At 40.2% G+C, this 26,757-nt stretch overlaps 1 protein-coding gene across 1 annotated transcript in view; it reads right to left on the bottom strand.

Annotated features, from left to right (window-relative positions):
• CRPPA (CDP-L-ribitol pyrophosphorylase A) overlaps positions 1 to 26,128 on the bottom strand; it is a 224,285-nt gene extending 198,157 nt beyond the window's left edge. Inside the window, exons 1-3 of the mRNA XM_072964899.1 lie at positions 25,582 to 26,128; positions 14,926 to 15,202; positions 2,479 to 2,628 (exon numbers count right to left, since the gene is read on the bottom strand). Coding sequence (XP_072821000.1) covers positions 2,479 to 2,628; positions 14,926 to 15,202; positions 25,582 to 25,844 — 690 coding nt within the window. The 5' untranslated portion in view covers positions 25,845 to 26,128. The remainder of the gene's footprint in view (positions 1 to 2,478; positions 2,629 to 14,925; positions 15,203 to 25,581) is intronic.
• Positions 26,129 to 26,757: the final 629 nt, after the last annotated feature.

Below are 26,757 nucleotides of genomic sequence, written 5' to 3'. Positions count from 1 at the left end.
CACAAATAACAATGCCCATAAAGTAATGACATCAATGCTGAAATCATGTGTAGAGAAGAGATTAGATGTTTACTTCTGAGACGTCTACAATATTTCAGAACATGTTGAAGGGCACGTAGTTTAAAGGGTTGGATCCCATACAACCATTCTCTATAAAGGTGCTTCCCACACATGCCAGAATTAGTATTATATAGTTAATAATCTTTTTTATGTCACTATATATGACTTGTCAATGTCCTAAGCAATAGCCCAATATAACATTAAACCCTGCCGGAACCACTTAAAAGCAAAGCTTTCCTTCTGGTTCTTCTGGCAATACTTTGTGTAACACCCAAGAAGAAAGCTACGTTACAAATCCAGACAACTTTGGCACCAAACATCATGGAAAATTATTACTTTATGAGAGACATGTGTATCTTCTAAAAGTGGTTAGAAAATATTTTAGCAAAAGCAAAGTACAGTAACAGTTGCTTGTACAGCATGCATGTGGACACAGTATGAACAAAACTCCACAGCTGAATCAGATGTATCATTCTGGGGAGTAGTGTAGATAAGGCATTATAGGCATTAGACTTCAGGTCTTGAGTGTTGCTGGGAAAGATGTGGGCTATAAAGGCAGGTTCAAGGATGAGAGAAGGCATCAGGGGGCAGTCAAGTATGGTTTTACTCTCAAACATGGCCTTTTTAGTTTAGCTTTCTTTATAAAAGTGTGAACATTCATTTTTCGTATTAGTTCATTAAAACAAAAATGTGTACGTACACAAATCAAAGAGCTAATAGACAGAAATGTGTTATATACTCAAACTGCCTTGTGTGTCTTTATCATCAAAAATAATTCATAAGAATGTCTATCAAAACCTCCAAAATGTCTTAAATGAGGATTTCTCATCTGAACCACACATCTGTTATTTCTCAGTGACTGTTCTCAATTTTCCCAAGAATGCAATAGAAGAGAATTATTCACCGAAAATGGATACTTCAGGTTGGTGGGTCCCAAGATTCAGGGTCATGTGGCAGGCTTGTTTGTTTAAACACAAATAGATGGGCCCCATTCCCAGTTTCTAGTTAAGGTGGAGCCCCAGAATTTGCATTTTAACAAGTTTCCAAACATGCTCACACTGCTGGTCTGGGAACCACAGGTTGAGAACCTGCGCCTCAGTGCAATAGGGCTTAATTCTCTAGGAACGACTGCTGAAACATGCCGCTGTAATGTGAGTATCATGACATTCTATTCTCTACAATATAGTTACCACATTTATTCTTCTTGATGTAAATGCTTACATCAAGATGAATAAATTATTACATTAACCTTAGAAAGTATTAGAAATGTTCGACAAATGTTTGGCTCAGCATGATTTAGGCTATAAAATAGGATTTTTAAATAAAAACCTCAGAAGTTTTTAATAGTAAAATATTTATGATTAATGACCAAATACAAGTAAATTTTGGTCTAACAAGTTGTAAGAAAATACAAACCATGACCGACTATTCATACCATTAAAACTGATTGATTTACAGTCTCAATATTTAAAATGGTAACCGACAGTTAAGATTGATTCATTACGTGAATACCTTCCATCCAAAATGTGCAACTCTTCTATTATAAATGTTAATATTTATCTTACTGTTACCTCATTCTTAAAAGTCCATCTGTCTCTATTTACTGATTGTCTAACACTAGCCAAGCACTGGCTTAGTTGCTTTAAGTCACCATATTTCATTGGGAAGTTTCTGACAAACTTAACAACTGATCAATAAAATTCAAATAAATGCCAGTAAAATTTTAAAGGTACAAACTGTTTCCAAAATATGAAAACCAAGATAATCCAGTATAATCTAAATATGGATTTGCTATTTTGCAATTACTTTACCTTAGCTAAAATGTTAATTAATAAAATGTCTATACAGCGGTGGAGAAATTGTTACCACTGCGGGCCTGAGAATGCTACACTTAGGAAGACCTGCTCACCAGTTGGGTCCTCGGCCAGCATCTGGGAGCTTGGCTCTTGGAGTATTTCCAGTGAACAGTTAACTGATAAGCATGGCTCACTGTGTCTAGACTGTTTGCATAAACAGCATGGTTTAGGCTGAACCCCTGCTTTCCTCCTGGGAATCTGAAGCTTTTATGCACTAGGCAAAGGGTACGTCTGTGATCAATCCAATACCTTACACATTAGGTCTCTTATGGGCTCCCCTGGGGAGATACGTCACATAAACATTGCTGCCTCTTCTTTGCTGGAGGGAAGGTGTGCTTTATGCGACCCTGCAGGGCACAGAGCCTAAGGAATGGATTCCTCCACACTCTGCCTGTTTCTCTCACGTGATCCAGCTGTGTGTCCTGACTACTTCACTCCCAACGTTCTCCATGTGTACAACTAAATACTGAGTTCCGGGAGTTCTTCTAGCAAATCTCCCAAGGTGCGGGTGTCCTGAGAGGCCCGTAACACAGCAGCTTTTTCAAGAAGCCAAGATCCTTACCTGCTGATATGCTTCGTAGATCACATCAAATAGGAAGGCCTGTGGCATTTCGCTTGCTCTGTGTTTGGTACGGTCTAGTGAGTGGTCTAAGCAACCATCCGCAGACGGACTGATGACAGTAGACACAAGAGGACTGATTGCTCCTGCTGCCTGAGGAAGCAAGAGGCAAATAACACATTTATTTCACCTAGAAAATATTTTCAAGTTAAATTCTGAAGTCTGTCTTGGTTTTATAACACATTTTATACTTTCAACAAGCTATCACAAGAACAATTTTAAACAAGTCTTAATTTGGTTCATAAATCAAATCATTTCAAATCAAAAATCAACCTCATACCAGTACAGTTCCACATACTAAAATGTAGAAATGATTTTTCATTTTAAGTTCAAAATTCTTTTCACAGACCATTGAAGTCAAATTAAAAAAAAAAAAGGATGCTATGATACAATCGGGTATTTCCTGAAGAATAGAGGAGGAAAGACTATTGTCAAAGAACTCAAAAGGCATATACAGGAATATTTACTAATTAGTGTGCTTTAAAGGACTTAATTTACAGATTAGGTAATTAAGCAAAGAGACATTCCCCTAAGATCCTCAAAATGAGATTCAACCACCATCCAAGTAACAATGAATTTATGTCTTGCTCTCCTTCCTGTGAAAAATAGTTCCCTTCAAACATCACCGCAGTGCAACACTCCCTCAGGCAAAATATCTGTTGATTTCAGTTGGTCTGATGGAAACTGTCTCATTAACAGACGCCCCCAAACTTTAAAAAGATACCTTATCTGACAATTTTTCCCTTTACCTTTAATAAAGTTTCGTTATAATGTAGACTTGAAGCTCATTACCAGATAGCTGCCTTGGTGAAGTAGCCTGAAAATCAAGCTCCTGTGGAAAGCAGTTACCCACACTGCCTTACACTGACTGCAGTATGTCCTCCTAGCTTCCAAACAATTGCTGCGTGAGGGCTGCAGCACGTAACATTAATGCCTAAAAATTAATTTGGTGTTGAAGAGACCAACATCTGAGCAAGACAGACAGTCCACAAGCTAGTTTACAAAAGCCAAGAGACTGGCTAAAAATCAAAGCTAATGTGTGAGCCAAGAAGACAGTGTACACATTGTGTCACCATTTCCAGTGATTTGAGTGGAAGTTTGGAGCTTAGGCAGAAAATCCCAAGTGAAGAGACAGCCAGAGGTGACAGGGAGGGAGCGATGCCCAAGTAGGCGAAAGGCGGGTGAAGAGCAAGCCAGCTTGTGAAGCCGGGACCTACCAGTAGAGGTTACGAGACAGGAGAGAACATGCGTGCACACACAGACACACTGCTTGTTAGGGAAAAAGTTAGACTTCCATTCCAACTACTTACACTTAATTCCGTGCCAAGCCATGCAGTAAGATTTAAAAGAACGTGAGACACACAAAATGTCAGCGTGAGGAACTCTTAGACTCTCTTTCCCAGTAGAACAATTCACAGTGAAAAGTATTTTAAAAACAACCATTTAAACCCTTTGAAAAGTGTCCTCAGGGCATCCAGCAAATTAACATGTAAGAGTTATCTCCTAACTCTTGGTAAGAATGGTGTCTGTGGTCCTCGAACCACAGGCTGTTTCTTCCTTCATTCCACAACACCCCATTCAATGGGACCGAGGATCCACTCAGAGCCACAAAGATGGGGCTCCCTCCTCCCTGAGCTGCCAGTGGGAGAGGCAGACCACCAGCATTTCCCATCCCACTCAGCTCCATGTCACAGAGGCTCAGTTACAGGCACGTGTGGCCGAGAGGCTGGAGACTCCCTTCGTCCACATTCCCTCCACCCGCAGAGTCGAAGACCTATCCCGCGCGTGGCAGGCGGAGGACACTGGCGCCCTGATCACCCCGACCCAGTTCACACACAGGGCAGAGGTTCCATGCTAGGAGAGGCAAAAACAGCTGAGTCTGAGGCCTCAATGCAGCACCCTACTCCTGAAGGAGAGGGGCTCACTCAGAAACAAGACAGCATGCCCACCCACAGTTCCAAAGTAGTGCCACGGTGATTTTTCACAGGGAGAAAGACAGACTCTAGGAACAGAGCCAGGAAGCTCTCCCCAAGGGAACTCAACTTTATTTGGAAGTGCGCTTGAGGACGTTTAAGCCTAAGTACACTCTCAAAAGAAATGGATTATCATGCTGAGTAGTTAAGAGAAAGGCAATAGCTAGACGAGAGCTATCTCCTGGGCCTTGGCCCCCCCTGCCCCCCAAAAAGGAGCAATTAGCCCACAATGAATGGAGCTTATCAGCTGGCTGTCCGCAGAGACAGACAGTAGTTCAATCAATGATCAGGGAAAGACAGGTAAAAGAGAACCCTGCTAACCACTGTCAGTCATTCCACAGTGACAACACACTTGTCTAGACTAGCACCCTCTGTGAAGTGACTTCAGAGGCTTTGCCCTGCAGAGGAAAAAGACTTTGTGACTTTGCTCATGTATGTTAGTGAACAAGGACACAGTCAGCCCTGTGGAGGAGAGAGGGAGTCAGCATCTGGAACTAACAATTTATCTAAAATACAGTTTTAACAACAAATAAAAAGACATGCCTCCAAATAGGAAGGTGTCATCCATACAAAGTATATAAAAAAAAAAAGGCAAATACAAATAGCCTGTGAGATGCTGCACTTAGCAGGTAAAACTTCAAATCAGGTATTATAAATATGTTCAAAGAACAAAAGGGTATCGTCGAGTAGGTCTCTACAGCAATAGTCTTTGATCCTGCCTCACTGTGCTGTTATTTTACTGAACTGTCTCCATTAGAGGACAGGCACTGACATCTCCTGTTATTCAATCAATCCTGCATTGATCAAACATCTTCCACCTAGTACCAGATTTCTCTGCACCAGTTTGAAACAAAACTCTGAAAGAATTGTCTGTACTGCACTACTTGTGTGTCTAGTTTCTCTCGCCTCCCATGCCCTCCGTAGTCTACTTTTATCAGGATTTATCTCCACAAAACCACAAAATACTTTTACTAAGGTCACAATGACCCTCCACACTTCCAAATCCAATGGGGGACTGTCTTCTTGGGGACATTTGTTCAATTGGTTTTCAGAAACCATTATCATCAAGCAAACCCTCTCATTTTCCCCACTTTAAAATCCTAGATCCATATAGCCTCCTTCCAAGTGGTAAAAACGTTCGAGTTCAAACCTCATCAAGGTGATCCATTCCATAGGGGACTTCCAGCCCCATAGCTTCAAATATCATGTATGAAAACTTACACATCTATACATCCAGCCCAGAATATTCTCTTCAAATCTGGACTTGTACATCTGAACACCTACCTAACATCTCCACTCATATCAAAATACACATCAACAGTAACATATTGAAATCAAAGTTTTGGTTGTACTCATACCACACCCCCCACAACTTGCTCCTCTACAAACTTCTACACCTGCATAAACATCTACTCTATTCTTTTAGTCCTTCTTACCAAAAACCTTGAAGGTCATCATTGATTTCCCCTCTTTAATATTTCAGATTCAACCCATCAGCAAAGCTCAGGCTCAAAATATCCCCTTATCTGCCCACTTCTCACTGTGTCTACTGCCAGAATCTGAATCCAAGGCATTCATCTTCCCTCTCAGACTGCACACCAGTCAAAAGCCATACAGACATCAGTAATTTTGACTGTATTAAAATTCTTTAAATGCCTGTTCATCACAAAATAGTACTAACAATTTTTAAAAAGAATTTTAAAAAGAGATAATCATTACAACACATATAACATATACTTCACAAATTATTGATTTCCAAAATATGTCAATAACTACAACACCTCAGTGTTTATTTGAAAACTAGAAACAGGGGCAAAACACTTACCTGAATAATTCAATAAGAACACATAAACCCCTTAAATATAGGAAGAAATGCCCAACTATTAACGAAATGACAATTTAAGCCACAAAGAGAAAGCATTTTCCACTAACTGAATTAGAAAAACTTAAGTAACAATTTCAAGTCATGGTGAGAGTGTGGAGCAAACTCTTGTTAATATACTTCTGATGAATGTAAATTGATACAAATTTAGAAAATAATTTAGCATTATCTGGTAAAGCTGGTAATATGTATATAGAACCTAGAGAAATCCTTGCACATGTGCACCGGAAGACATAATCATGCTAAGCAATGTTTGCAGTAGCAAAAACTAAAAACAAATATCCACCAACTGTAAACAGATGAATTGTGATCTATAAAGCAGTGATCATGAATGTATTATAACTGCAAATTCACATGAACACATCTCCCCAAATATATTGTGCAAAATTATACTATCAAAATATATTCAAGGCAAGTTAAATATCGTATGGACACATCAATTATACCTCAATAAAAAAATAAAGTGTAAATAAAATCATAAAACCTTACAACTATGTTCTTTAGGGATACATGCTACAGAACTGAAGAAAAAGGCAAGAGAATAATAAACCAAGTTCAAGGTAATGTTTATCCATCTGGAAGGAGTAAATGCAATCAGGGCAGAGACACCATTTCAGAATGACTAGTAATGTGCTATTTATTATACCAGGTGGTAGATCTGTAGGTGTCCAAAGTCCTCTGCATGTTTTCATTATTGTTAGAAAGATTTCTAAGATGTGTATTTCGAATACTGAAAACTAACTTCTCAAGAGTAGAGATCCTCCATAACTGAGACATCATTACGGTAGGATTGGTAAACCACAGAAATTACTAGCTTCTTTTCTATGGAAGCCAAAACATCAGTTGGAAAGTAGCACAACATAAAGACTAGCAAAAGTGCAAGGTGGCTACCAACCAGCTTCCTAAGTCCCACTGAACAAAAGGCTCACAGGAAGGGTCACAGGCGAAAGTAACTCCTTTGTCCAAGTATCGACAAAGTCAGTTAGCTGCCTCTAAAACACAGCTACCTGAAGTTTGTTTTATGAAGCCTAATTCCCAAGTTATCAAATGCACTGTCTCCTTGGGAATTAGCCTAAGAAGCTCCAAATGGAAGCTTAACAGCTCAGCATCACAGTGATTACCTGCCTCTCAGGCTAATCTATCAAGCATTCCCACATGTCAATACATGGAAACCATCAGATACAAATCATTACAATATGCAATAATGAACCCCACCTCTACTGTTTACTCTTGAAAGCACAACTGAACAATACTTATCATCCATCCACACAGCAGGTGCCGACATGCACCCTCCTTAGGCATCTGCATTCAAGCTAATTATGACAACCTACAACAGAAGCCCTCTGACTATTTAATTACAATTTCAGTTAGCTGAGTTGTCTTTATTCAGAGGCTACTTAATGTTTACAGGATAACATCTTCAAAGCCAATTATTGGCAATTACGAGATTTTGAATATTTCACATTTTTCTAGCAGAATACTTCCAATCTCCTTTTATGATAAAGAATCTATAGTTTATTCAGTATAGAAATATAGGTTTTAGAAAGACCTGTCCAAATGACTGTATCACTACTCAGTATCCTAAACCTGAATATGCAGCAAAAAGGAATAAGGAAACTTCACTATATACTAAACTTTTATCTTAAACCTAACATAATCAGAGATATTATACCTGGATGTATAATACACTTTAATTCCTAGATATACTCATCTTTCCTTGATCTACCCATTCAAAACTTCGTTTTAAGGTAATTCATAGAACAGATATATGGGGGTAGACAGTTTCAGGTAATTAAGCACAACAAAAGCGTTTCACACAGGAGCTTCTCTAGCATCAGAAACAAATCAAGTTTCACCTCATTCCACTGTAGTCAGGGAATAAGTAATCCAGCACCTGCCCTGGGCATTTAAACCTTCATCAAAATGTCCCAGTAAATCATCACAACAGCTTTTTCACAGAATCACTGATTCTTTAGACATAGGACTTAATGCCGAATCTCTCTCGAGTACTTAATGAGGGACCCAGGACCCAGGACTTTACTCCAACCTTCAGTGCAGAACTTCATGATCCGAACTATCCAGAGATCGAGTTCAACTGATTATTAACCATGGTCAGTTCTACTTCATGTCAAATTTCAGATACAGAGCCAACTACCTGCTAAGTGATTTTTCATCTCTTTTAAAACGGCCCAAAATACATTGCAAAGGTTATAAAACTGAGTAGTGAGAGTTTATTCTTCTTGATGCACACATTAACTTTAATAGAATTTTCAAAGTGTTGTTAATCATCGCTAAATAGTCATTCTGCACAGTCCACAGTCCACACACACCTTAATGTCAGTTTCTCATTACAGATATTCCACTGTTTCTCTTGAGATTAACAATTTGCTAACTAAACTAATGCTGCTAAGCATCTTATACATAGTGTATGAGCTAGTCCTCCCCACCCCCACCCAAAAAGGATTCTTATCTAAAACATCATGCCAAAGTTGAGAAACCCTCTGTCACGTTCATGTTCAGATACAGGAAGAAACGAAGGTCTGCAGCCTGTTCTCAGATGCAGTAACTCCCTGTTGCCTTACATAATGAAAAAACCCCACACAGGAGGCATGTATAGGACATCTTGTTTTATGAGCAACCGTAAGATACATTACGAACTAGGGCGGCACCATGAAACTCGGGCAGCCGTAACCCTTAGGCAAATACGATTTCCATTTCCATAAATAGGCCTGCAGAGCTGTGGCAAGCGGTCATTAGTGCCTAAATCCTAATTTCGCAGAACCTCTCCAGGGGTCTGGAGAGGGCAGAAGCACAGGCATTTGGGGAAAACAGACAAGGCCTACTGCCAGGGAAAGGAAAGGAAAACTAAAGCACACAAAATACATGTGTCTTATTTCCTCAGGGCTCATGTACCACACAGTCAGGTCCAGACGATCCAGTTCCCTGAACATTTAGTAGCTACTGCTCCCCTTTCCATTTCTATTGGCTTAAATAGGCTTTGTCGTCACTCAGCCACTTTACTATAGATCCTCTACTGGTTTCAGTTCCCTCAGACTCCTCCTTTCATCCAGCTACCCAACCAGGGAGACAATCGTCTTTGTCAAGTTGGAGTCGTATTATTCCCTGCTAGTGGGCAGGGTATAGCACACAATTAATTGAATCTTTGATCATATTCCTGAACTCCTTCTCCAGCCCCATTCCTCTCACCCCAGAGGTCCACTGGTTCAAGGCCCCAGCACTAATCCCCACTGGTGATTAGACACCATTGGTCTTTCTGGTGACCAGCCCATATCCTCAGTCATCTCCTCTTATCAGTATAAGCTCAGGTGAGATCCAACGGGCTCATGAAAAACAAAGACCCTCCTTTTACTTGGGAAATTCCAGGAGTTTTTTCTCCCTTCAAGGAACCAGGGACAAAAGCCAGTCAAATTCCTTATTATACAATAGAATGAAAATGCATTTAATTTGGGAATTAAGTTACAGATGATTTTTGGACAGAATACTCACAGAGGAGAAAGAGGACAGATTGCTATGCATTGAGGAGTAAATGGTAAGTGAAGACAGTAAATATGGCCTGTTACTGTAAGAAGCTGATTAGGGAAGAAAAGATAAAACCTCATTAGAGATGCAAAAACAGAGGGTTCAGGAAAGAATATATGCAATTAACTAAGTAAATGTCCTCCCTCAGGAGCAAATCTTTAGGAGGTTGCTCTGCTGATAGTCTCATTTTTAATTCAGTGCTGTTACTGTCAGTTCTTAGAGTATATGTCACAGTTAGCTTATTAGTCCTTCTGAAAAGGATTCTCCCCACTTATTTTTCACTGTTCCAACTTATTTCGCTCTTTCCAACATACCCCTTATAACAATGCCCTTGTTACTCTATCTCTTGACTTAATAATTATGTAGAAATATACAAGTACTTCATACTTTTAAAGGACTTTTCTTTTTAGCAATATGGTACCTTGAAAAACCTATTGCAACTTCTTTTTTTAAATGCAGGAGACTTTATAAACAGATTTTTTAAAGTATGACTTACTTTCAAAAGTGTCTTTTAAGAAAGAATTTTTTTTTCTTAACAATATGACTCAAAAAGTTAGGACTAACATCATAGCCAGGACTAACATCATAGCCAGAAACCAAGGAAGTAAGATGGCAGAGAAGCTTTGGGTTAAAAAGAGGCTTTAGTTTTAGCAAATGAGAAGAAATGAGGAATTAGATCTCGAGTCTGTGTTACTTGGTTAGTTAGAACTGCAGCCCTCATACACAAAAAAAAGCTTCCATGAGAAGTTATGTACTCATTTAAAGAGTATAAAACACTACACTGAGTCAGGGAAAACAGTAAGCAAAACTGTCTGGCCTGGCTTGGGGTCTGAAGGGGTTGGGGGTAGTGTGCCCCTAGACATCCAAAAAGTCATCTACACATCTACTTTATGTGGGTTTGAAGTTTGGTTTGACACCACCATAGCATCTACAAAATCTCATACCAAGGGTTAACAAAGTTTCTCCAAGTTAATAAAGCCCTTGGGATCCCTGAGAGATCCCACAAATTTATAATCAGAAACATACCTTCATCCTATGCCCCATGGATTCCTGCTGAGTCTTGCAAAACATGGGCTTACAATCCAAAGTACACAGGAGAGAAACAAATTATGAGTAAAAGTGAACAGAGCTGAAGAGTTGGAGTATTAAACTACCAAGAATTACTGTTAACTACAATGTATAAAATGTTCAAATACTGAAAGACAAAACATAAAAGCACAATAAGAGACTAATCACATTTGAAAAGGACCAAACAGAGCTCCTAGAAATTAATAATTAGTAAAATTAAAAAAAAAAAAACTTTACCAGGAGATTAGAGCTAAAGATGAACGAAATAAAAAACTGCAATTACCCAGGAGGCAGCCCATGAGAACAAGTGAAAAATATTACTAAGTTAAGAGACATGAGGACAGGGTAAGGCTCATCATACATATAGAGATACATAAGGGAAACGAGGGGGGAAAAGCTGTCAGTTGGGAAATGGGGCAAGGCCAATAGTAATATAATGGCTTAGAATTTTCTAGAATTGCTAAAAATTATAAAAGTCATGAAGGGCAATAAATCCAAAGCAAAGGAAAAAAGATTCACACCTTGACATATCAGGGACATTGCACAATACCTGAAAAATACACTCATACACAACCAGACAGAAAAGGGAGATTACTTTCAAGGGACACAATTAGACTGGTTAGCAGACTTCTCAGAAGGTGTATTAAAGTGAGGAGACAATGGCATCACATATTTTCACGGTACTAGGGTAAAAAATAGCTGTATACATAGAATTTTATGCCCTGACAAACTATCAAAAGTAAAAAGATAATCAAAGTAAAAGAAAAGAAAAAGTAAAAGTTAAAAAAGTGATTAACCACTGCCCTACTGAGGTCATCTCGCTTCTATGGGACCCAAGAATTTAACACAGAGGAGAGGAAAGAACCAGAGTCCTGGTGACACTGCTGATCTCCTGTCTGCAGACAACCCTGATGTCAGCCTTAATTTTGGGCATCTTAGTCTCTTGAATACTATGTCATCATTAATTTGGATTATTTTTAACCAAAATGTAATCTAAATTAAAATATCTTAAGCCTGTATATCCCCCTAGAAGGCTGTTACAGTGTCTAACTTATTCAGGAAATGATTTATCTGAAAAGTACCTTTGGGTAGGGCTGGAAAATTAAGACCTAAGGAAACAAGACAATCAGCTAGGAGTCTATAAAACACCATTTAAGAGAACAAAGGAGAATGAGTTCCAAGTAATCCACAGCAAACAATTGGTGAAGTAGCTCTAAGCAAAATCACTATTTTCTTGGGATAGAATTTGATTCAGAACAGTCTTTTTCAGTTTATTGACCCGAGGTTAAAAGGATGCCAATACCTCCCACCAATTCAAGAACTTTAGCTACTAGTTCAAGTCTCAATTAACTGCCTTTTTGTTTTTATGATTAGAATTTAGAACAGTGTAGGAGAGATGGCAGGAAGTAGTGCCTGGATTTCCTGAGGCTACTGGGTCATTATTCCAAACATTCTAAGGAAATTAGAATAAGTAAAGTCAGTGTCTCCAATCGGAAACTGTGTTGTTTAAAGCAAACCTTTCCAGATTAGTAGAAACCAGCCTTTCATCGTCCTTGAGTGCTTTTACAACTCTCAAATTATAGACAACTGATAGCATGGAAAACTATTCTTGCCTATAAACTTTCCAGTAAGTTCTGCCAAGTTCAACTAGCATCCCTCCTCCGGTGGGGGAAAAAGACCAGTTTTTTCTATTTGTGAACTCATTTCAACACTCCTTTACTCCATTTAAGTTTGTGCTTTTCTGGATTTTAACGTTTGTCTGGTTCCCTCATTAATGAGGGCAGTAAAATCCTTAACATGCTCCTTACATTTGTATGAAACTAATAATTTTACACTTTTGAAAATTATCCCTTAACACCATCAAAAACAAGGCAATATTTCTTAAAAAGACGGGATTTCTCAAGTTTACTTAAACTAGTTGTCAGTGTTTCGCCTTAAACCAGCTTCCTAATGTAATCAGAAAATTTCAGGTTTCATTAAAATACAGCTTGTTAGTTTTATTTAGACTGCATAATGTGATTAAATCTTCTAAATTATATTCTGATTAACAAACTTAAAAGTTACAAATAGTCTAAAAGGAATTCTGACAAATCTAACAAAAGACCAACTGCTAAACATTTTAGCATTTTGTCATTCACTTTTGAAATGATATTCTTAGCATGTTAACTGGAGCAAAATTAATCCTTTGCCTTTCAGTCATACTACCAAAAGAATCACTTCATAAACAATCTTAGAAATTCTCAATATTCAAAAAATTTCAAATGTTTGATTTTCACAATGAGTTTAAGTGATATTTTTCCAAAAGATAAAATTATGGCTTTTTGCCTATGTTATCTGTATTATAGTACATATTACAATCTCGAAGTTCCTGCCCAAATTACATAGTCTGCTCTAGCAACTTTCACACTTGTGAGGTTTTCCGTAAGTTCTTACAAGTTATAAATCCTTTGCTCTTTTATTCCTCCTCACCACCTTTGCAACTAACCCCACTGCCTCTTCCACAATCAAGGAGCCTGGAGAAGAGGGAGACATCACAGGAAAACACAAGAGCCATTGCCCAGTTATGGTCACTAACATTCCTGAACCACAATTTTCACTACATGAAAATGCCACTTAGCCGGGGGTAGGGGGAGAGTATAGCTCAGTGGTAGAGTGCACGCTTAGCATGCACTAAGGCCCTGGGTTCAATTCCCAGTACCTCCATTAAATAGATGAATAAACCTAATTACCCCCCTAAAAAAGATTAATTTTAAAAATACCACTTAGAAGTTATATTAAAGATAAGAAAAATATTTCATATAATCTATGGATTTCTCACACGGTCTAAATTTTCAAGAAATTCATGTTGTAGGAAGATGATGAAATTAGGGTCAATTTCCTGACCAGGAAAATCTAAATACATATAACTAAATAGAAATCACAGACCGTCTTTCCCAGTTGGGTGTTTTATAACTTCCTGGCCACCCAGATGGCTAGATAAGCTTAGACGACTCCTTTTTCCATTTGCATATAATCTCTGGAAGAAACTATTTCTTAGATCTTCTAATTATTCTCAAAATAATACCACTTTCAAGTACTTAGCATTCTATGTAGTTAACATATGATTTCCCATCATTCGAACAATGTGACAAATTCGCATCTCTATTTTTAGAAGGAAAATGGGCTCAAAGAAGTTGAGGAAGTTGGACATATTACACTACTAATGAGAAAAATGAAGAATTGGGCCGAAGTCTGTCCAACTCCACAGCCTATTTCTATTATACTATACTAAGTCTGACCCATAAATTTTCACTAAATCCCAAATTTAGACTACAAACTTAGGTTTTGTATCTATTACTTTGTTTATTGGATTTTTCCCAGTAATTTAAGGAAAACACCGATGTTGGATAGAATACAATAGGTCTTTTGCTATCTTGTGTTTATCTTGGTGAAAGAGAAGTGAACACAAAATTGTGTCATCTTGAGACTATTCACTTTAAGGGGTGTGAAAAGCTTGCCTGGCTGTTTGTGCCAGAAGATAAACCACTTCTAAAAAATTAAAACAGAATTTGAGTGAAATGAGCCAAGATTTTTTTTTTAATCATGTCGTTCCTAGACTTGTAAACGATTTCTTAGGCATTTTTAGATAAAGGAATGAACTTAAATATGTAGTTAAGGACCATTCATACCCATATTCTAATGACATTATTGCATTCTTCTCCAAATAGCTCCTATTATGATAAGTAACTATGGCAAAAGAAATTCCAGAGCAGTCTCCCAATCTAGAATAGTATAAACTTCCTAAAAAATCAGCGTAACATCTTTAGGTCATCATGCTCATTTTAGTTAAAATGACATTTAAATATAATTCTATCAAAATCCAGCAGATGAATATTTGCTATAGTGTTTGCTCCTTCTATTCATCCTCAGAAGTATTCAAATACTCACCCCATGTTCCTTAGCAGCTGTGACAACTTTAAGGAGGACATCTTCCTCAACAAAGGGTCTCACAGCGTCATGGATGATCACTACTTCTGGCCTAGAGAGTCTGGAGTTGGGCTGACTCTCTGCCAGTGCTTTCAGTCCATTGAAAATTGACCTGTGGCGGGTCACTCCAGCTTCAACCAGCGAGATGCGTTTATGCTGGTACCTCTGAATAATACCCTTCATTGCTTCCATGTTCCCTCCAGTTACTGCCACAACAATGTCCTTTATCCAACATACTCTGTAAGGAAGATATGCACACGTTGAGTATTGATTGTTCTTATACAACAACTAAAGTTAAGCTAGTAACAGAAGATTGAATTATTTATGAGTACTAATAAATCCTCATAGGAAAATTAAGAACTGCAAACTAAGTCAATTGTATCCATTTTAATCAGGTCTAGTAAAGAAGTTGAAAAAGAATCAGTGAATTTTTCACACTATAGATAGGAACAGATAAACTCAACTATAAATAGTATTTTGCAGTAGATAGTGTGAAAGTACATATAGTGTGTAATATACATAAGATACAGATAAATTTAACTTAAGAAATCTGATATAAGTAATTAGAACATTCATCAATAGATTGAGAGAAAATTTAACAGGGATATGCTTTTAAATTGTTTTTTTTTTCAAGTAATTGTCTCAATTGAATAGCAAAACTTCAAAGCACTTTTGAATTCCAGAAGTTCTGTCTCTTTCAAGAAGTCCACTGAGTTAGCAACAAAGCTAGATACATCAAGGTGAAATATTTCAGGTTAAATAGGGAAACTATGTTCATTATGTTTGTGTAAGTCAGGCTCAAATAAAATAGAAAACTCATCATTTAATGAAATATAAAATTAAAGGAACTCAACTGTTTAGTCAGATCAAAACAGAGCAATTTTTTTTCTGTTGTAAAACATTTTCTTAAAGACCTGACATCCAAATACAAACAGTCCACAGCACTGAGTGGTGGCGGCTGCAGTGAAGTTGGACCAACTTCTCTTGAAGATCAGCGCTAACAGAGGCTAACGTCATTGTAGACTCGATGTTCCACAGCTCACAGGCCCAAGCTAGGAAGCCTCTGGCCCTTGATATCAGCTCTAAATAAAGGTCACTTGGCATTTTAATGGAATTCTTAGCCTCTGAGATCTTACACGTTCATTTAGACAGTTAAAGGCTTGAACACATCTTTAAAGAGATGAGAGACGGGTCTGAAAACTACTGAATAATTAAATCAACTATTGATAACTATAAATAGAAAATCTGTTACTTTACTCAATAATTAACAATCCCCTACCTTCTCCTATTGAACAAACTCTTCCCATAACCTAAAATTCGTTTCTGCCTGTGGCTGCGACAAGACTATGCTGATGAACTAAACCAAGAGCTACTTTATGGGCACACTGTCTTTTCATTTTAAGTCCATTCCTTTAACAGGTATTTACTGAGCAGTGAATAAATGATCAGAATTGAGTACACAATGGAAAGAGTCACTGCTCTCACAAAGCTTACAGATAAAACAAAGAACACCAACAAACAATTGCGAGCTGCAATCACGTGCTGTGAAGGACAAGTCCAGGCTCCAATACTGCATGCAAGTGGAATATCTGACCAGCAGAGAGAAAGCCAAGATGCTCCCTAACAGAGCAGAGTTTAAAGGGGTGAGAGGCAGAAAGACAGGCAAAGGGGTCTGAAGGGAGTGACAGGGGCTGGTGTAAGCAGAGGTCCTGAGGCGCTAGGAGGACACAGAGGGGAGTTCTGTGAGCAAGGAGAGGAGCCCATGAAGACGCTGGAGGCTCAGGCAAGCGCTGGGCTGAGCTCGGCCACGGAGACCTCCCAGGCCATGTTAGGGCTAGTTTTAGTCTTTAATCCTAAAAGTAATAGGAATCATAGAAAAGCTTTGTGCTGGACACTTCTACTCACAATTAAGAATACTCACCTCCCTCAGTGTTTTAGGCACTGTTCAGGGATGTGATAGGAACTGTGGCAGGAAGTACGTAACCCCGAAATGATGTCCATCCCCTGATTCTCAAAACCTGTGACTATGTAACCTTATACATCGAAGGAACTTTACATACATACTTAAGGACCCTGAGTTGGAGAAATCATCCTGGACTATCTGGGTGGATCCAGTATAGTCACAAGAGTCCCTAACAGTGAAAGAAGCACAAAGAGCCAAAGGAGAAAAGGTGGTGGCAGCAGCAGTGGTCAGAATGACACAGGACCAGAAGTCCCAGAACGCAGGTGACCTCTGGAATCTGGGGGGTAAGTGGCTTGCCACCTGGCAAGTAAACAGACTGTCCTGAGAGCCTCCAGAAGGTGCAGCAACACTGCTCACGCCTTTATTTCAGCCCAGTGAACCTGATTTTGGACTTCTGATCTCCAGAAGTGTAAGGTAATGTGTCTGTGTTGGTTTAAGTCGCTTAGCTCATGGCAATATTTACAAGAGCAAGAGCAACTACGAATTTAGGAGCATGAACTTTTTGGCTAGAAGGTGGAGGATAGACTGGGCAGAGCAAAGATGCAGACAGACCAGGTAGGAGGCTGCTGCTGAAGTCTGAGCAAGACAACGATGGCAGCCCAGCTACTAGAAGGAGCTTGCAGGTGGGATTTAAGATAAAATTAGAGATAATCATCTTCCTGAGTCTGTAAGGAAGATTTGAAAAATAAATCTTTTACCACACGATATGTGATAGTAAGTGCTTAGTCAGTCTTACCTGGGTCTTAAGCATTAGTCATATTCTAACTCCTGTGATCCTCACACTCTATTCTGCCTCCTATGAGAAACAGATCAGCAAGATCTGACATACAAAGACATTACACCTCATTTTCCTACATACCATCTCATGCCAAAAATACTTCAAAAAATATTTTTACCATTTCCCAACAATACAACAGTCCATCTTCCAGACCGTAGGCTCCATGACACCAAGGACAAGGTCAGTTTTTGCACATTGCTTTACATCTAATATCCTGTAGGTACTTGTAACTGTTTTACTCATGATTTTGGTCTGGCTCGTCTACCAGAGTCTTACAACGTAGCCTAGTTTTAAGGATTATGAAAACACAGAAAGCTCTCTTCTTTAACCTAAAGAGAGAATGAAAATCAATGAAAATGTCTTCCCTATGCAACATGGTTTGCCGTTTCATTTTGAGTTTGACTCTTTTCCCTGATTTCTAGATCCTAAGGTTCCCAGGATGAACTAGATTACTTTGTCAGAACCTGGGAGAATTTTAATCACAAAGCAATGAACCGGTATTCACAGAATACCAGACAAGAGAACACGCAGTAATCCATTCAGGCAATAAAAGACTACAGAATAAGACTAAGTGTAGGTTGCTCCGTTTTGTAGCTCATCCAACCCACACTTGCATCATTGCAAATTTAACAAATGATAGAACTTACACTGTACTTACATGGTGTAGAATTTATACTGTGCCTAACAAAGTAAGTGGCAGTTCCTCAGTGTCCCCTAGATGTGGGGTTTCCCAGGATTCAGTCTCTGCTGGCACAGCTGTGACCCAGGCAGTCATTTTCATTTCCCCCACAATTTACTGCACTAGGAACTTAGCTGTTCTCCTCCTTCTCACCTAACCCCAAAACAATCCATTCTAGATTGGTAACTTCTAAGTGGTAACTTCTAGATGATTTTTCTCAAGTGTAAACCCGAGGCCATCCCATGTGGGCTCTTGAGCAGGACCCCTCAAGATCTGACCTCAGCCCACTCCTCTCTGTATACTTGGACTCTTCCATGCCCCTCTTACTCCAACTCCCACATTCCTTCACATCACGGTCTTCACTTATGCGGCTTCTTTTGCCTCTCAACATTATCCCTCATCCTCATCATTCCCCTTCCACACCCACTCCTGGCCACGTCCTACTTGTTGGTCAACTTTCAGTTATGGCCTCCAGGAAGCTTTCCTTGACTGTCATTCTGGGTGCAGCATCCCTGATCTCATCTCCCTGAGTACTGTTATTGCTAGAGAGTCTTATCAAGCATCATACTGTACTGTTTCATTTTCTGTCTCCCTCACTAGGCTCCCAGCTCACAGAAAGTAAAGATTACATCCTACAGCTTGGCACATACTAAGCTTTCAGCGATATGAACAGTAGGAACAGCAACTAAGATGCATGGATGTTTGCTAGGGGCCATGTACTGTGTAGAGCATCTGCCTGTAGTATCTTACTTAATAGTGATTCCTCAGAGGTAATGTATTATCTCCATTTCACAGATGAGAGGCAGTGAGCTACCCATGGTCACACAGCTAAGAAATGAAGGGACCTGGGTATACCCTTGTCTGACTCTGGAGCTCACACTGTTAACCTCTGCTAGTGCACTAACATCTGAGAGAGGTCGTAAAAACCACGAGAGGGAAAAAAAATAGGTCAAGTCTGCATCATCATGTCTCCTTCATTCATATGTTCATTTAGTCATTCAAAGTCAAGGAAGCATCTGTCATTTGCCAGGCATTATGCTAGAGAGGTGATAACAATAATGAAGACAGGCAGAAATCCTGACCTCACAGATCATGTATCAAGAAACATCTGTTAAATGAATCAATGAATAGATATGAGGAAGTTTCAACAATTAGGAATAAAAACTGCTCTTGAGTTTACAGAGAAGTTTGAAAGTAATGAAATGTATTTCAGTTTATTAATAAGACATCACACTAATTTTCTTAACATAGAGAAGTTATAAGTACATGTTCCACTAAATAAGTGGTCAGGATTTTTCTGCAAGGCAAGAGCTTAATTCATACTCTAAGCTACTCACTTTCGATGGTCTATTGTATCAGAATAGGTTAAAAGCAACTTTCAAAGACATATTGCTTTTTTGATCAAAAAATTAAATGAAATTAAATGTTAAAATGTAGAATTAAGAAAGAGAAGGATGGGACATTGCTTGACAGAGTAGTCAAGTATCTGTCTGAATTAATGAACTCCCAAAGGAAATAACTATAAAAGGATTCTCTTCTTTCCATCAAACAGAAAGCAGTCAAAGTAGATTAAATTACAGACAAACTCATGGCCTTAGACTACTGCAAATAATGGTAGGAGGCTTTAAATAGGAAAGTGTTTTAAACAGTGTTTCTCAAACTGCAGATTTCAGGATCCATTAGAGTGTGTCAAGTCCATTTCCCACGTTTAGACTAAAAGTTTTAGGTAAATAGAAGTTAATAGAATAGTAAAATTAGAATGCATAGCAAATAAGGACAGATTGTTCATGAAATTCTCTTTCAAATATGTTTTGTGTATTTAAGTATGTGTCATTAAGTCATCAGCAAAATGTAATTCTTTTAACAGGTCATGATAAAAAAGTTCAGAGAACACCGTTTTGGACCACTCTTAAGAGATAATGGGCTTGATATGCTGTTTTGTTCAGAAACCAAGCATACATCCAGCACTTACAAGCCTTTAATAAGTACTGTTTGTACTGCAGAGGATTTATTCACATTCTTTTCTAGTTATAGAATTAAAAGCCTTTTACAGTATTAAAATTTAATAATGTAGAATCACGGGACTGAGAAAGATCTTAAGTACCTCACACAGTGCCTAGTGAGCAAATATTTGCTGAATAAATGGCTCTGGTCGACCTCCTTAGCTGAAGGCAAGTCCACACTGAACCTCCTGTAGCTGGATTTTATCAAGTTCTCAGCATTTCCTTCCCAGCACATTCCATGGGCAAACACAAACCTAACCTTGAGCTCTACCACACTTACAGACATTTTAAGAAACAGTATCTCAGATGTCATTTTCTCCCAGGACAAATCCAATTTTAAAATTTTATGTTATATTTAAATATAATTTATATTATTATGTATAATCTATTTTTAAAATAAGTGTTTCTTAAAAGGCATATTCTGCTCAGACAGTTCAAGATGACAAGTTGAAAACAGAAGATTTAAATCAATGCTTTAAAAAAAAAAAAAAGCTGGAAAAATTAGGTTCTGTTAACACCCCTAAAAAGCGCGCTCACCCAGACTGCAGAAGTTTGGCCCCAAAGGACACTTGGCAGCGACTCCAACAGGCGTCATGGAAATTAGGCCCTGGGATTTTACTATGGCCATAGTTTATAGATTCATCCCTCTCCATACCCACCCTTGTATTTTAAAAGAAAAATACTCAATTGGCATGAAGGGGCTGGCTGATTGCCTTGACAGTGTCAAGTCTACTTTAGCCCATGAAGGCTGCCAGTGCTCAAGCCCAGGCTCCCAGTTCTGGTCCTATCTTGTGTCCTGCAGAAGCCCCAGGGGAAGGCCAATGGAAACTTAAATCTCCAATCATCTGATCGTACAAAACACAATCCTGTATTTTTTCTACAGTATAGTCCTCTTCCTTACCTTCAGTCAGATTTAACCCTTTAGTTAATGAAGCATCCAGACAAAACTGTTTTAAGTCAGATTCATATATTTGAGCAATCACTCAAAAGCACCCTAAATCCCTTTCTCTTTCTGAATCCCAAATCCAAGTACTAAAGCCTGCCAATTCCTGTCTTCCCTACTCCATTCCTGCTTTCAGTTTAATTCGAGCAATCAATGCTGCTCATTTGGATTAAACTTTATGATTTCTATTCTCTTGTTCAAACAGAACTTGCAGTGTTTTCAGAGATACAGGATACAATCTTTATAGTATACAAGAAAAATTGAAGAGGATGAAAACATTCAGAATACCAATAAGCCAGAAGTTATTAGGTTGAAAGACACCATGGAATCTTAAATAGTTACTAAAATGGACTTTCATGGATTTTCCAAATGGTAAGAAAGCAACCCAATTTCAATCATAACAATCCAGGTTTTCCATAATGAACATACAAATTGACAAAATGGATTTTTTTCTTTCATCTGAAGTCAAGGAGACTAACTCACATTAACCCAATTAAAAAAGGACTGAAACATGAATTTGAAAGCCAACATATTAATGTACCACGATGTATACATTAATGCTTTTTATGACTGCAACAGCACATTTTTTTCCTACAGAAGATTTATATGGGAAGCCAGTTTACAATAATGGTTTCTGATGAGCATGGAAACTTATCAAGGAACATCTTAAGCAGAGTCCTCAAGAACTGAGAAGCCTCATGAGCTATGGAAAGGGCTGTGCCAGACCTTGTTCAACTCTATTGTCAGGAATTCCCACCCAGCCCACCACCACTAATCTGCATAAGCATGGCCAATGTTAGCCCCTCTCATTTGCTTTCCTCATAGATGTGATTTCAGTCTATTTAACTATTCCAGGTTAACCAACTCTCCTTAATAAGACTTTCTTTCCTTGGATATTTAAAACCAGAGATTTGATTGCTAGCAATAATTTTCACTTTCTACTTCAGACCTGAGTACAGTAACATCTATATATGAGTTGATCAATTGTAAGTGGATTTTTACAACTTCACTGCCACTTTTATGCCCCTGACAATAATACCATTCACCCATGATTTCTTAGTGCAACATTTCCTTTTAGAAACTCAGGTCATAAACAGTTATGTAAGGGATTAATACCCTTGATCTCAGTTTTGTTAGCAAAATGAGAAAAATCAAAGTTCTCTTCAAGTTAACAATCTGTGGTTTAATTTATATTTTAATTCTCTCAAAAAGGCCAAAATGAAACTTTCAAACTTCTACCAAGGTTTTTAATCAACTTCTGAAAGACCTTAGTTGGTAGTACAACCCATAAATTATTCATGCTTGACCCTTTTAGTATAATGCCTATAATGCACAGATCAAGTTACATAAACTCAATGTGTTGGAATTTCAACATGTAAACATATTCTACACATTAAGACTAACTGTAACATATACCCACAATTTTCATAGACTTTATGCCTCCATTTGTCCAGCTCAAGCCTTTCACCAACATGTCTCAGATTTGTGAAGGTTCAGAGATTCTTTTGAATTTCATTTAATCTGATAATTAGCATAAGAAATTTCAGAAGCACACAAGTAGAACATAGCTGAAAAATATGTATTTTTCTAATTTCAACCAAAAAAAGCAATGTGAAATCCCAGGCAACTCAGAAGACAGACTTTCAATGTCCCCTCCAACTTCTGAATTATGGAAAGACAGGTGCTTTAATATGTAGCTTGTTTCAAAAAGTAAAATACTTCCTTGAGTTTATCTTAGGAGCTAAGGCTCTCATTCCAAAATGGCATCGCGCTCTTCATTTCTGTATTGTCCTGGGACACTCCACTGGGCCACTGTCTGGGCTGGTTCTGAGCCAGAGGAGAAGCCTCCAGCGCTCTGACAGGGCTCTGGGAGTCTAACTCTTCTTTTTAGGTTTCAACCAGTTGTCTTTGGAACTGTGCACAGCTCCCCTCTGTCTACCCTACCTTCAGAGGTATCTTGTAGTCAATTCCTGAACCTTTCCAAGGCTCTATGACTTCAGTCAACTTGCTTTTTTCACAGCTATTCTACCTGAGGACGTGTATTTCTGCTTTCTTGGGCCTATTAAACCTGACTGGCTACCACTCCTCTATCTCTTTCTTCCAGAGTTTTGCTGTCTTTTATCTGCTTCTCCTCATTTTGCCTTTTTGTTTCCCCTGGGAGGATATACACTTGTACTTGCTTTGGGTAGATTAAATCAAGGAGCAGAAATCAATGTTTAAAAGGCATTGTTTAACTAAAAGCCAAATTGGTCATTGTTTCCTTACGTTTTCCTGTCTCAATTTTGGGCCACACTTCAGGGGTGACCTCCTTCCCTCTAAGCCCTGATTAGTTTCTGTTACATTGGTTCCAAGTTCCAAACGACAGGAACCTGCATGATGTCTTTCGGGATGAAATGACCTAGGCCTTTTAGCACCATGCACTAGGAGAACCATCAGCAGTCCACGAAGCCCATCCTTTACCAAAAGAGAATGCTTTCGTTTGGCAAATAGCCAAGAAGCACCCATACATATACCCCTGCAATGCAAGGTTTCCAAGGCTTTCCTCAGACTCACTCCAAAATAATCATATTGCACAAGTTCAGGCACTGTAATAGTGACAAAGAATAATTCCTGAAGTACTTCCAGATGGAGTTTTGACTACTTACTATTGCTATTAGAACTTTAGTACTGCTGGTCAGTTAAATGAAAATAGGAAGTATTCTGTCTTTTCCATGAACAAGGTCTTTCCAGAACATTCTTTTACTTTAAAAGTGAGTTTTTTTTTAATATCCACTGATCTCCTGCTGCCTCAGAAGAGGCAAAAAAAAGTTCATACAGTTTTTTTTTTCCCCTAGGAAGGAAAATTAAACGTAAAAACGACTATACTTCTTTACATCTAATCACTTAGACAAAGATACTGCTGGCCAAGATCCACTGTGTCCCATAGTATTACCTGCATAAATGAGCTGTGTTGTCACAATGTCTGGCACTGAGTATTGTAAGAGCAAGAAACAATGGTTTCAAGGACCCTCAACACACAAACACACACACACTCAGAGAAATGGAAGACCACACCAGTAAAAGCACCCGGAATTCCTTCAATGTTTGAGTTTCAGGCGTAACCAGCCTGATTAGAAGAATCACGGGTGACCATAGCACTTGACGCTTCCATTTTCCAAATGACAATATTCAGAAAGTAAAATAACCACATGTGAATCATCTGGGCCCTTTGGCTTCTGGGGTGTGTGAAAGCATAGTGAGTGGAAGGAGGACCTTTGTGGATAACACGCTACTGTCTGACTAGAACCTCATTAGCCTCGTCTTCACTGAAGCCTCCTAGTGCTGACGGTTCACTTCAATCCAAGACTCAACGTACTACCACAGCTCTACACTGGCTTCGAGAAGTTTCAAGGCCGTAGCGACACTTACGTGGACCTCGGTCGGTAATCCCCCGGGATCCGCACCCCTCCAGCCCCACCCCACGCTCCACCACTTTACATGAAAACAAGAAAAAACCCTTCCTTTTCATGCATGCCCTTCCTTTTCACCTCCTGGGCTCCTCACTACCGCTCCCCTAGCCCTCCTTACCCCATTTCCTCTCCCTCCTTTCCCCAGCTAGCCCCTTTTCTAACGGGATCAAGTATTGGCCTCGATTTCAGAACGCAGTTCCCGTAAATCCCTTTCCATCATTGAAAGGTTTAGACTAAATGCTGTTCCTCGGTCCACCTTGAATACCTAGTAACCAACACAGTCTGAATCATATGAGGTATTCAGTTACTATTTATTAATAACTGAAAAAATGACTGAAGACCCATATACTAAAGTCGCAAGCAAAATGCATGACCCACACATGCGCAGAAACCGAAGAGTGAAGAATGAGCGTGAGGGAGTGAGTGAGGAAAAATGAGAGAGACAGAATGAAAGGCAGGCAGGGACAGGAGGCTCCTGGAGCAGCTGCTCATCAGGCCCGCCGGGGCCACGTTAGCACTAAGCGTCCCTCGGCCCCAACCCAGGCGCCCGTCAGGGAGGCTCCACAGGCCGGCCGCGTGGGCTGTAGAGGGTTCAGCGGAGCTCCCCTCCTGGGAAGCGCCGGCGGGAGGGGAGCCCGGGCCGGAGTGACCGAGCGGCTGCAGTTCGGCCCCGCAGGCGGCCGAGAGCGGGCGCCCGCGCGAGCAGCCGCAGGAGCAGGTGGCGCGGGCCGCCCTGGGCGGGAGGACGGGGGGCGGGGAGCGGCGGGCCGGGGACCGCGGGGCGCGTTTGGCGCCGCATTACCTCTCCAGGGCCTGCAGGGTGTAGCTGATGAGCGGCCTCTCCAGGATGGGGCAGAACTGCTTCGGGGTGGGGACGCCCATCCTCTCGCCGCTCCCGCCCGCCGGCAACACGGCCGCCACAGCCGGCGCGCGGCACCCGCCTTCGGCCTGGGCCTGGGCCCCGCTCAGCGAGGAGGCCCAGGCCGCCTGGAGCGCGCCGCCCAAGCCGCGTAGGCGAGGCCCAGGCTCCGCCGGCCCGGAGCCGCCAGGCGTCCCCGACTCCATGGCGGCGGGCCCCGCTCGCGCCGGGCCACAGAGCCCCGCGTCTGCCCGGGCCCTCGGCCGGGCTCTCGGGGCGAAGGGCGGGCGAGGGCAGGGGCGCAGAGCGCGCAGACGGGGCCCACCAGAGCCGCGCCCGCCGGGCGCTTGCCGCTCCTCAGGGGACGACCCGGCTGCCGGGCTTCCCTCTCGGCGTGTCTCCGGCCTCTGCCCAGAGCCCAGCGCCCCCGGCAGGCCTGAGTTCCTAGGCTCCGGGCTTCTCCTTTTGCAGGCCTAGCTGCCGCCGCAGGTGGAAGTGCACGCCCTCCCTTTATACCTAAGGGTCTCGTTAAACCTAGCAGCTGTACGCAGTTAGTAGAGGTCAGAGCTCCCTCCCATCCCTCTCCCCTTAAAGAGATTTCAGAGAGATTTGGATGCACGTCACGGGATGGATGGAGAGATGTACACCTCAATTATCTGACTTTCATTAAGCTCGTGAGACTTCCTGGATCGACCTCTGGTAAAGACAGGTGAATGGGCAAATTATTATGAAAAATCAGTAAGCCGAACTGCCACGGTTCCCAAATTTGTCTGCAAATTGGAACCACCTGTGGAGCTTAAAAAGCGCTGACGCCTATACTCTGCCTTCGGAGACTGGGGGTTTCATTGGTCTGGTGCGTGGCCTGAGCTTTGAAATGTTTTTCAGTATCCTCAGGTTATTCGAATTAGCAGGCACGTATTTTTGGAACCAGGGAGCCAAAGCAATAATGCTAATGATTGCTGAACAATCGATACACAATATCTCAGTTAATCTCCAAGAATAACCAACTATTACTGTTACGCATTTACAGAGGCAGAAACAAGGTTAAAAAGTTTAAGTAACTTGTGTAAGGTCGCACACCTAATGGCCCTTACACCAAAGTACAGCCAGAGTTGAAGA

The sequence above is a fragment of the Vicugna pacos genome, chromosome 7, assembly GCF_048564905.1.
Source record: "Vicugna pacos chromosome 7, VicPac4, whole genome shotgun sequence".
NCBI classification, from domain to species: Eukaryota; Metazoa; Chordata; class Mammalia; order Artiodactyla; family Camelidae; genus Vicugna; species Vicugna pacos.
The sequence above is the reverse complement of the archived record's forward strand: the minus strand, read 5'-3'. Positions and strand labels throughout refer to the sequence as shown.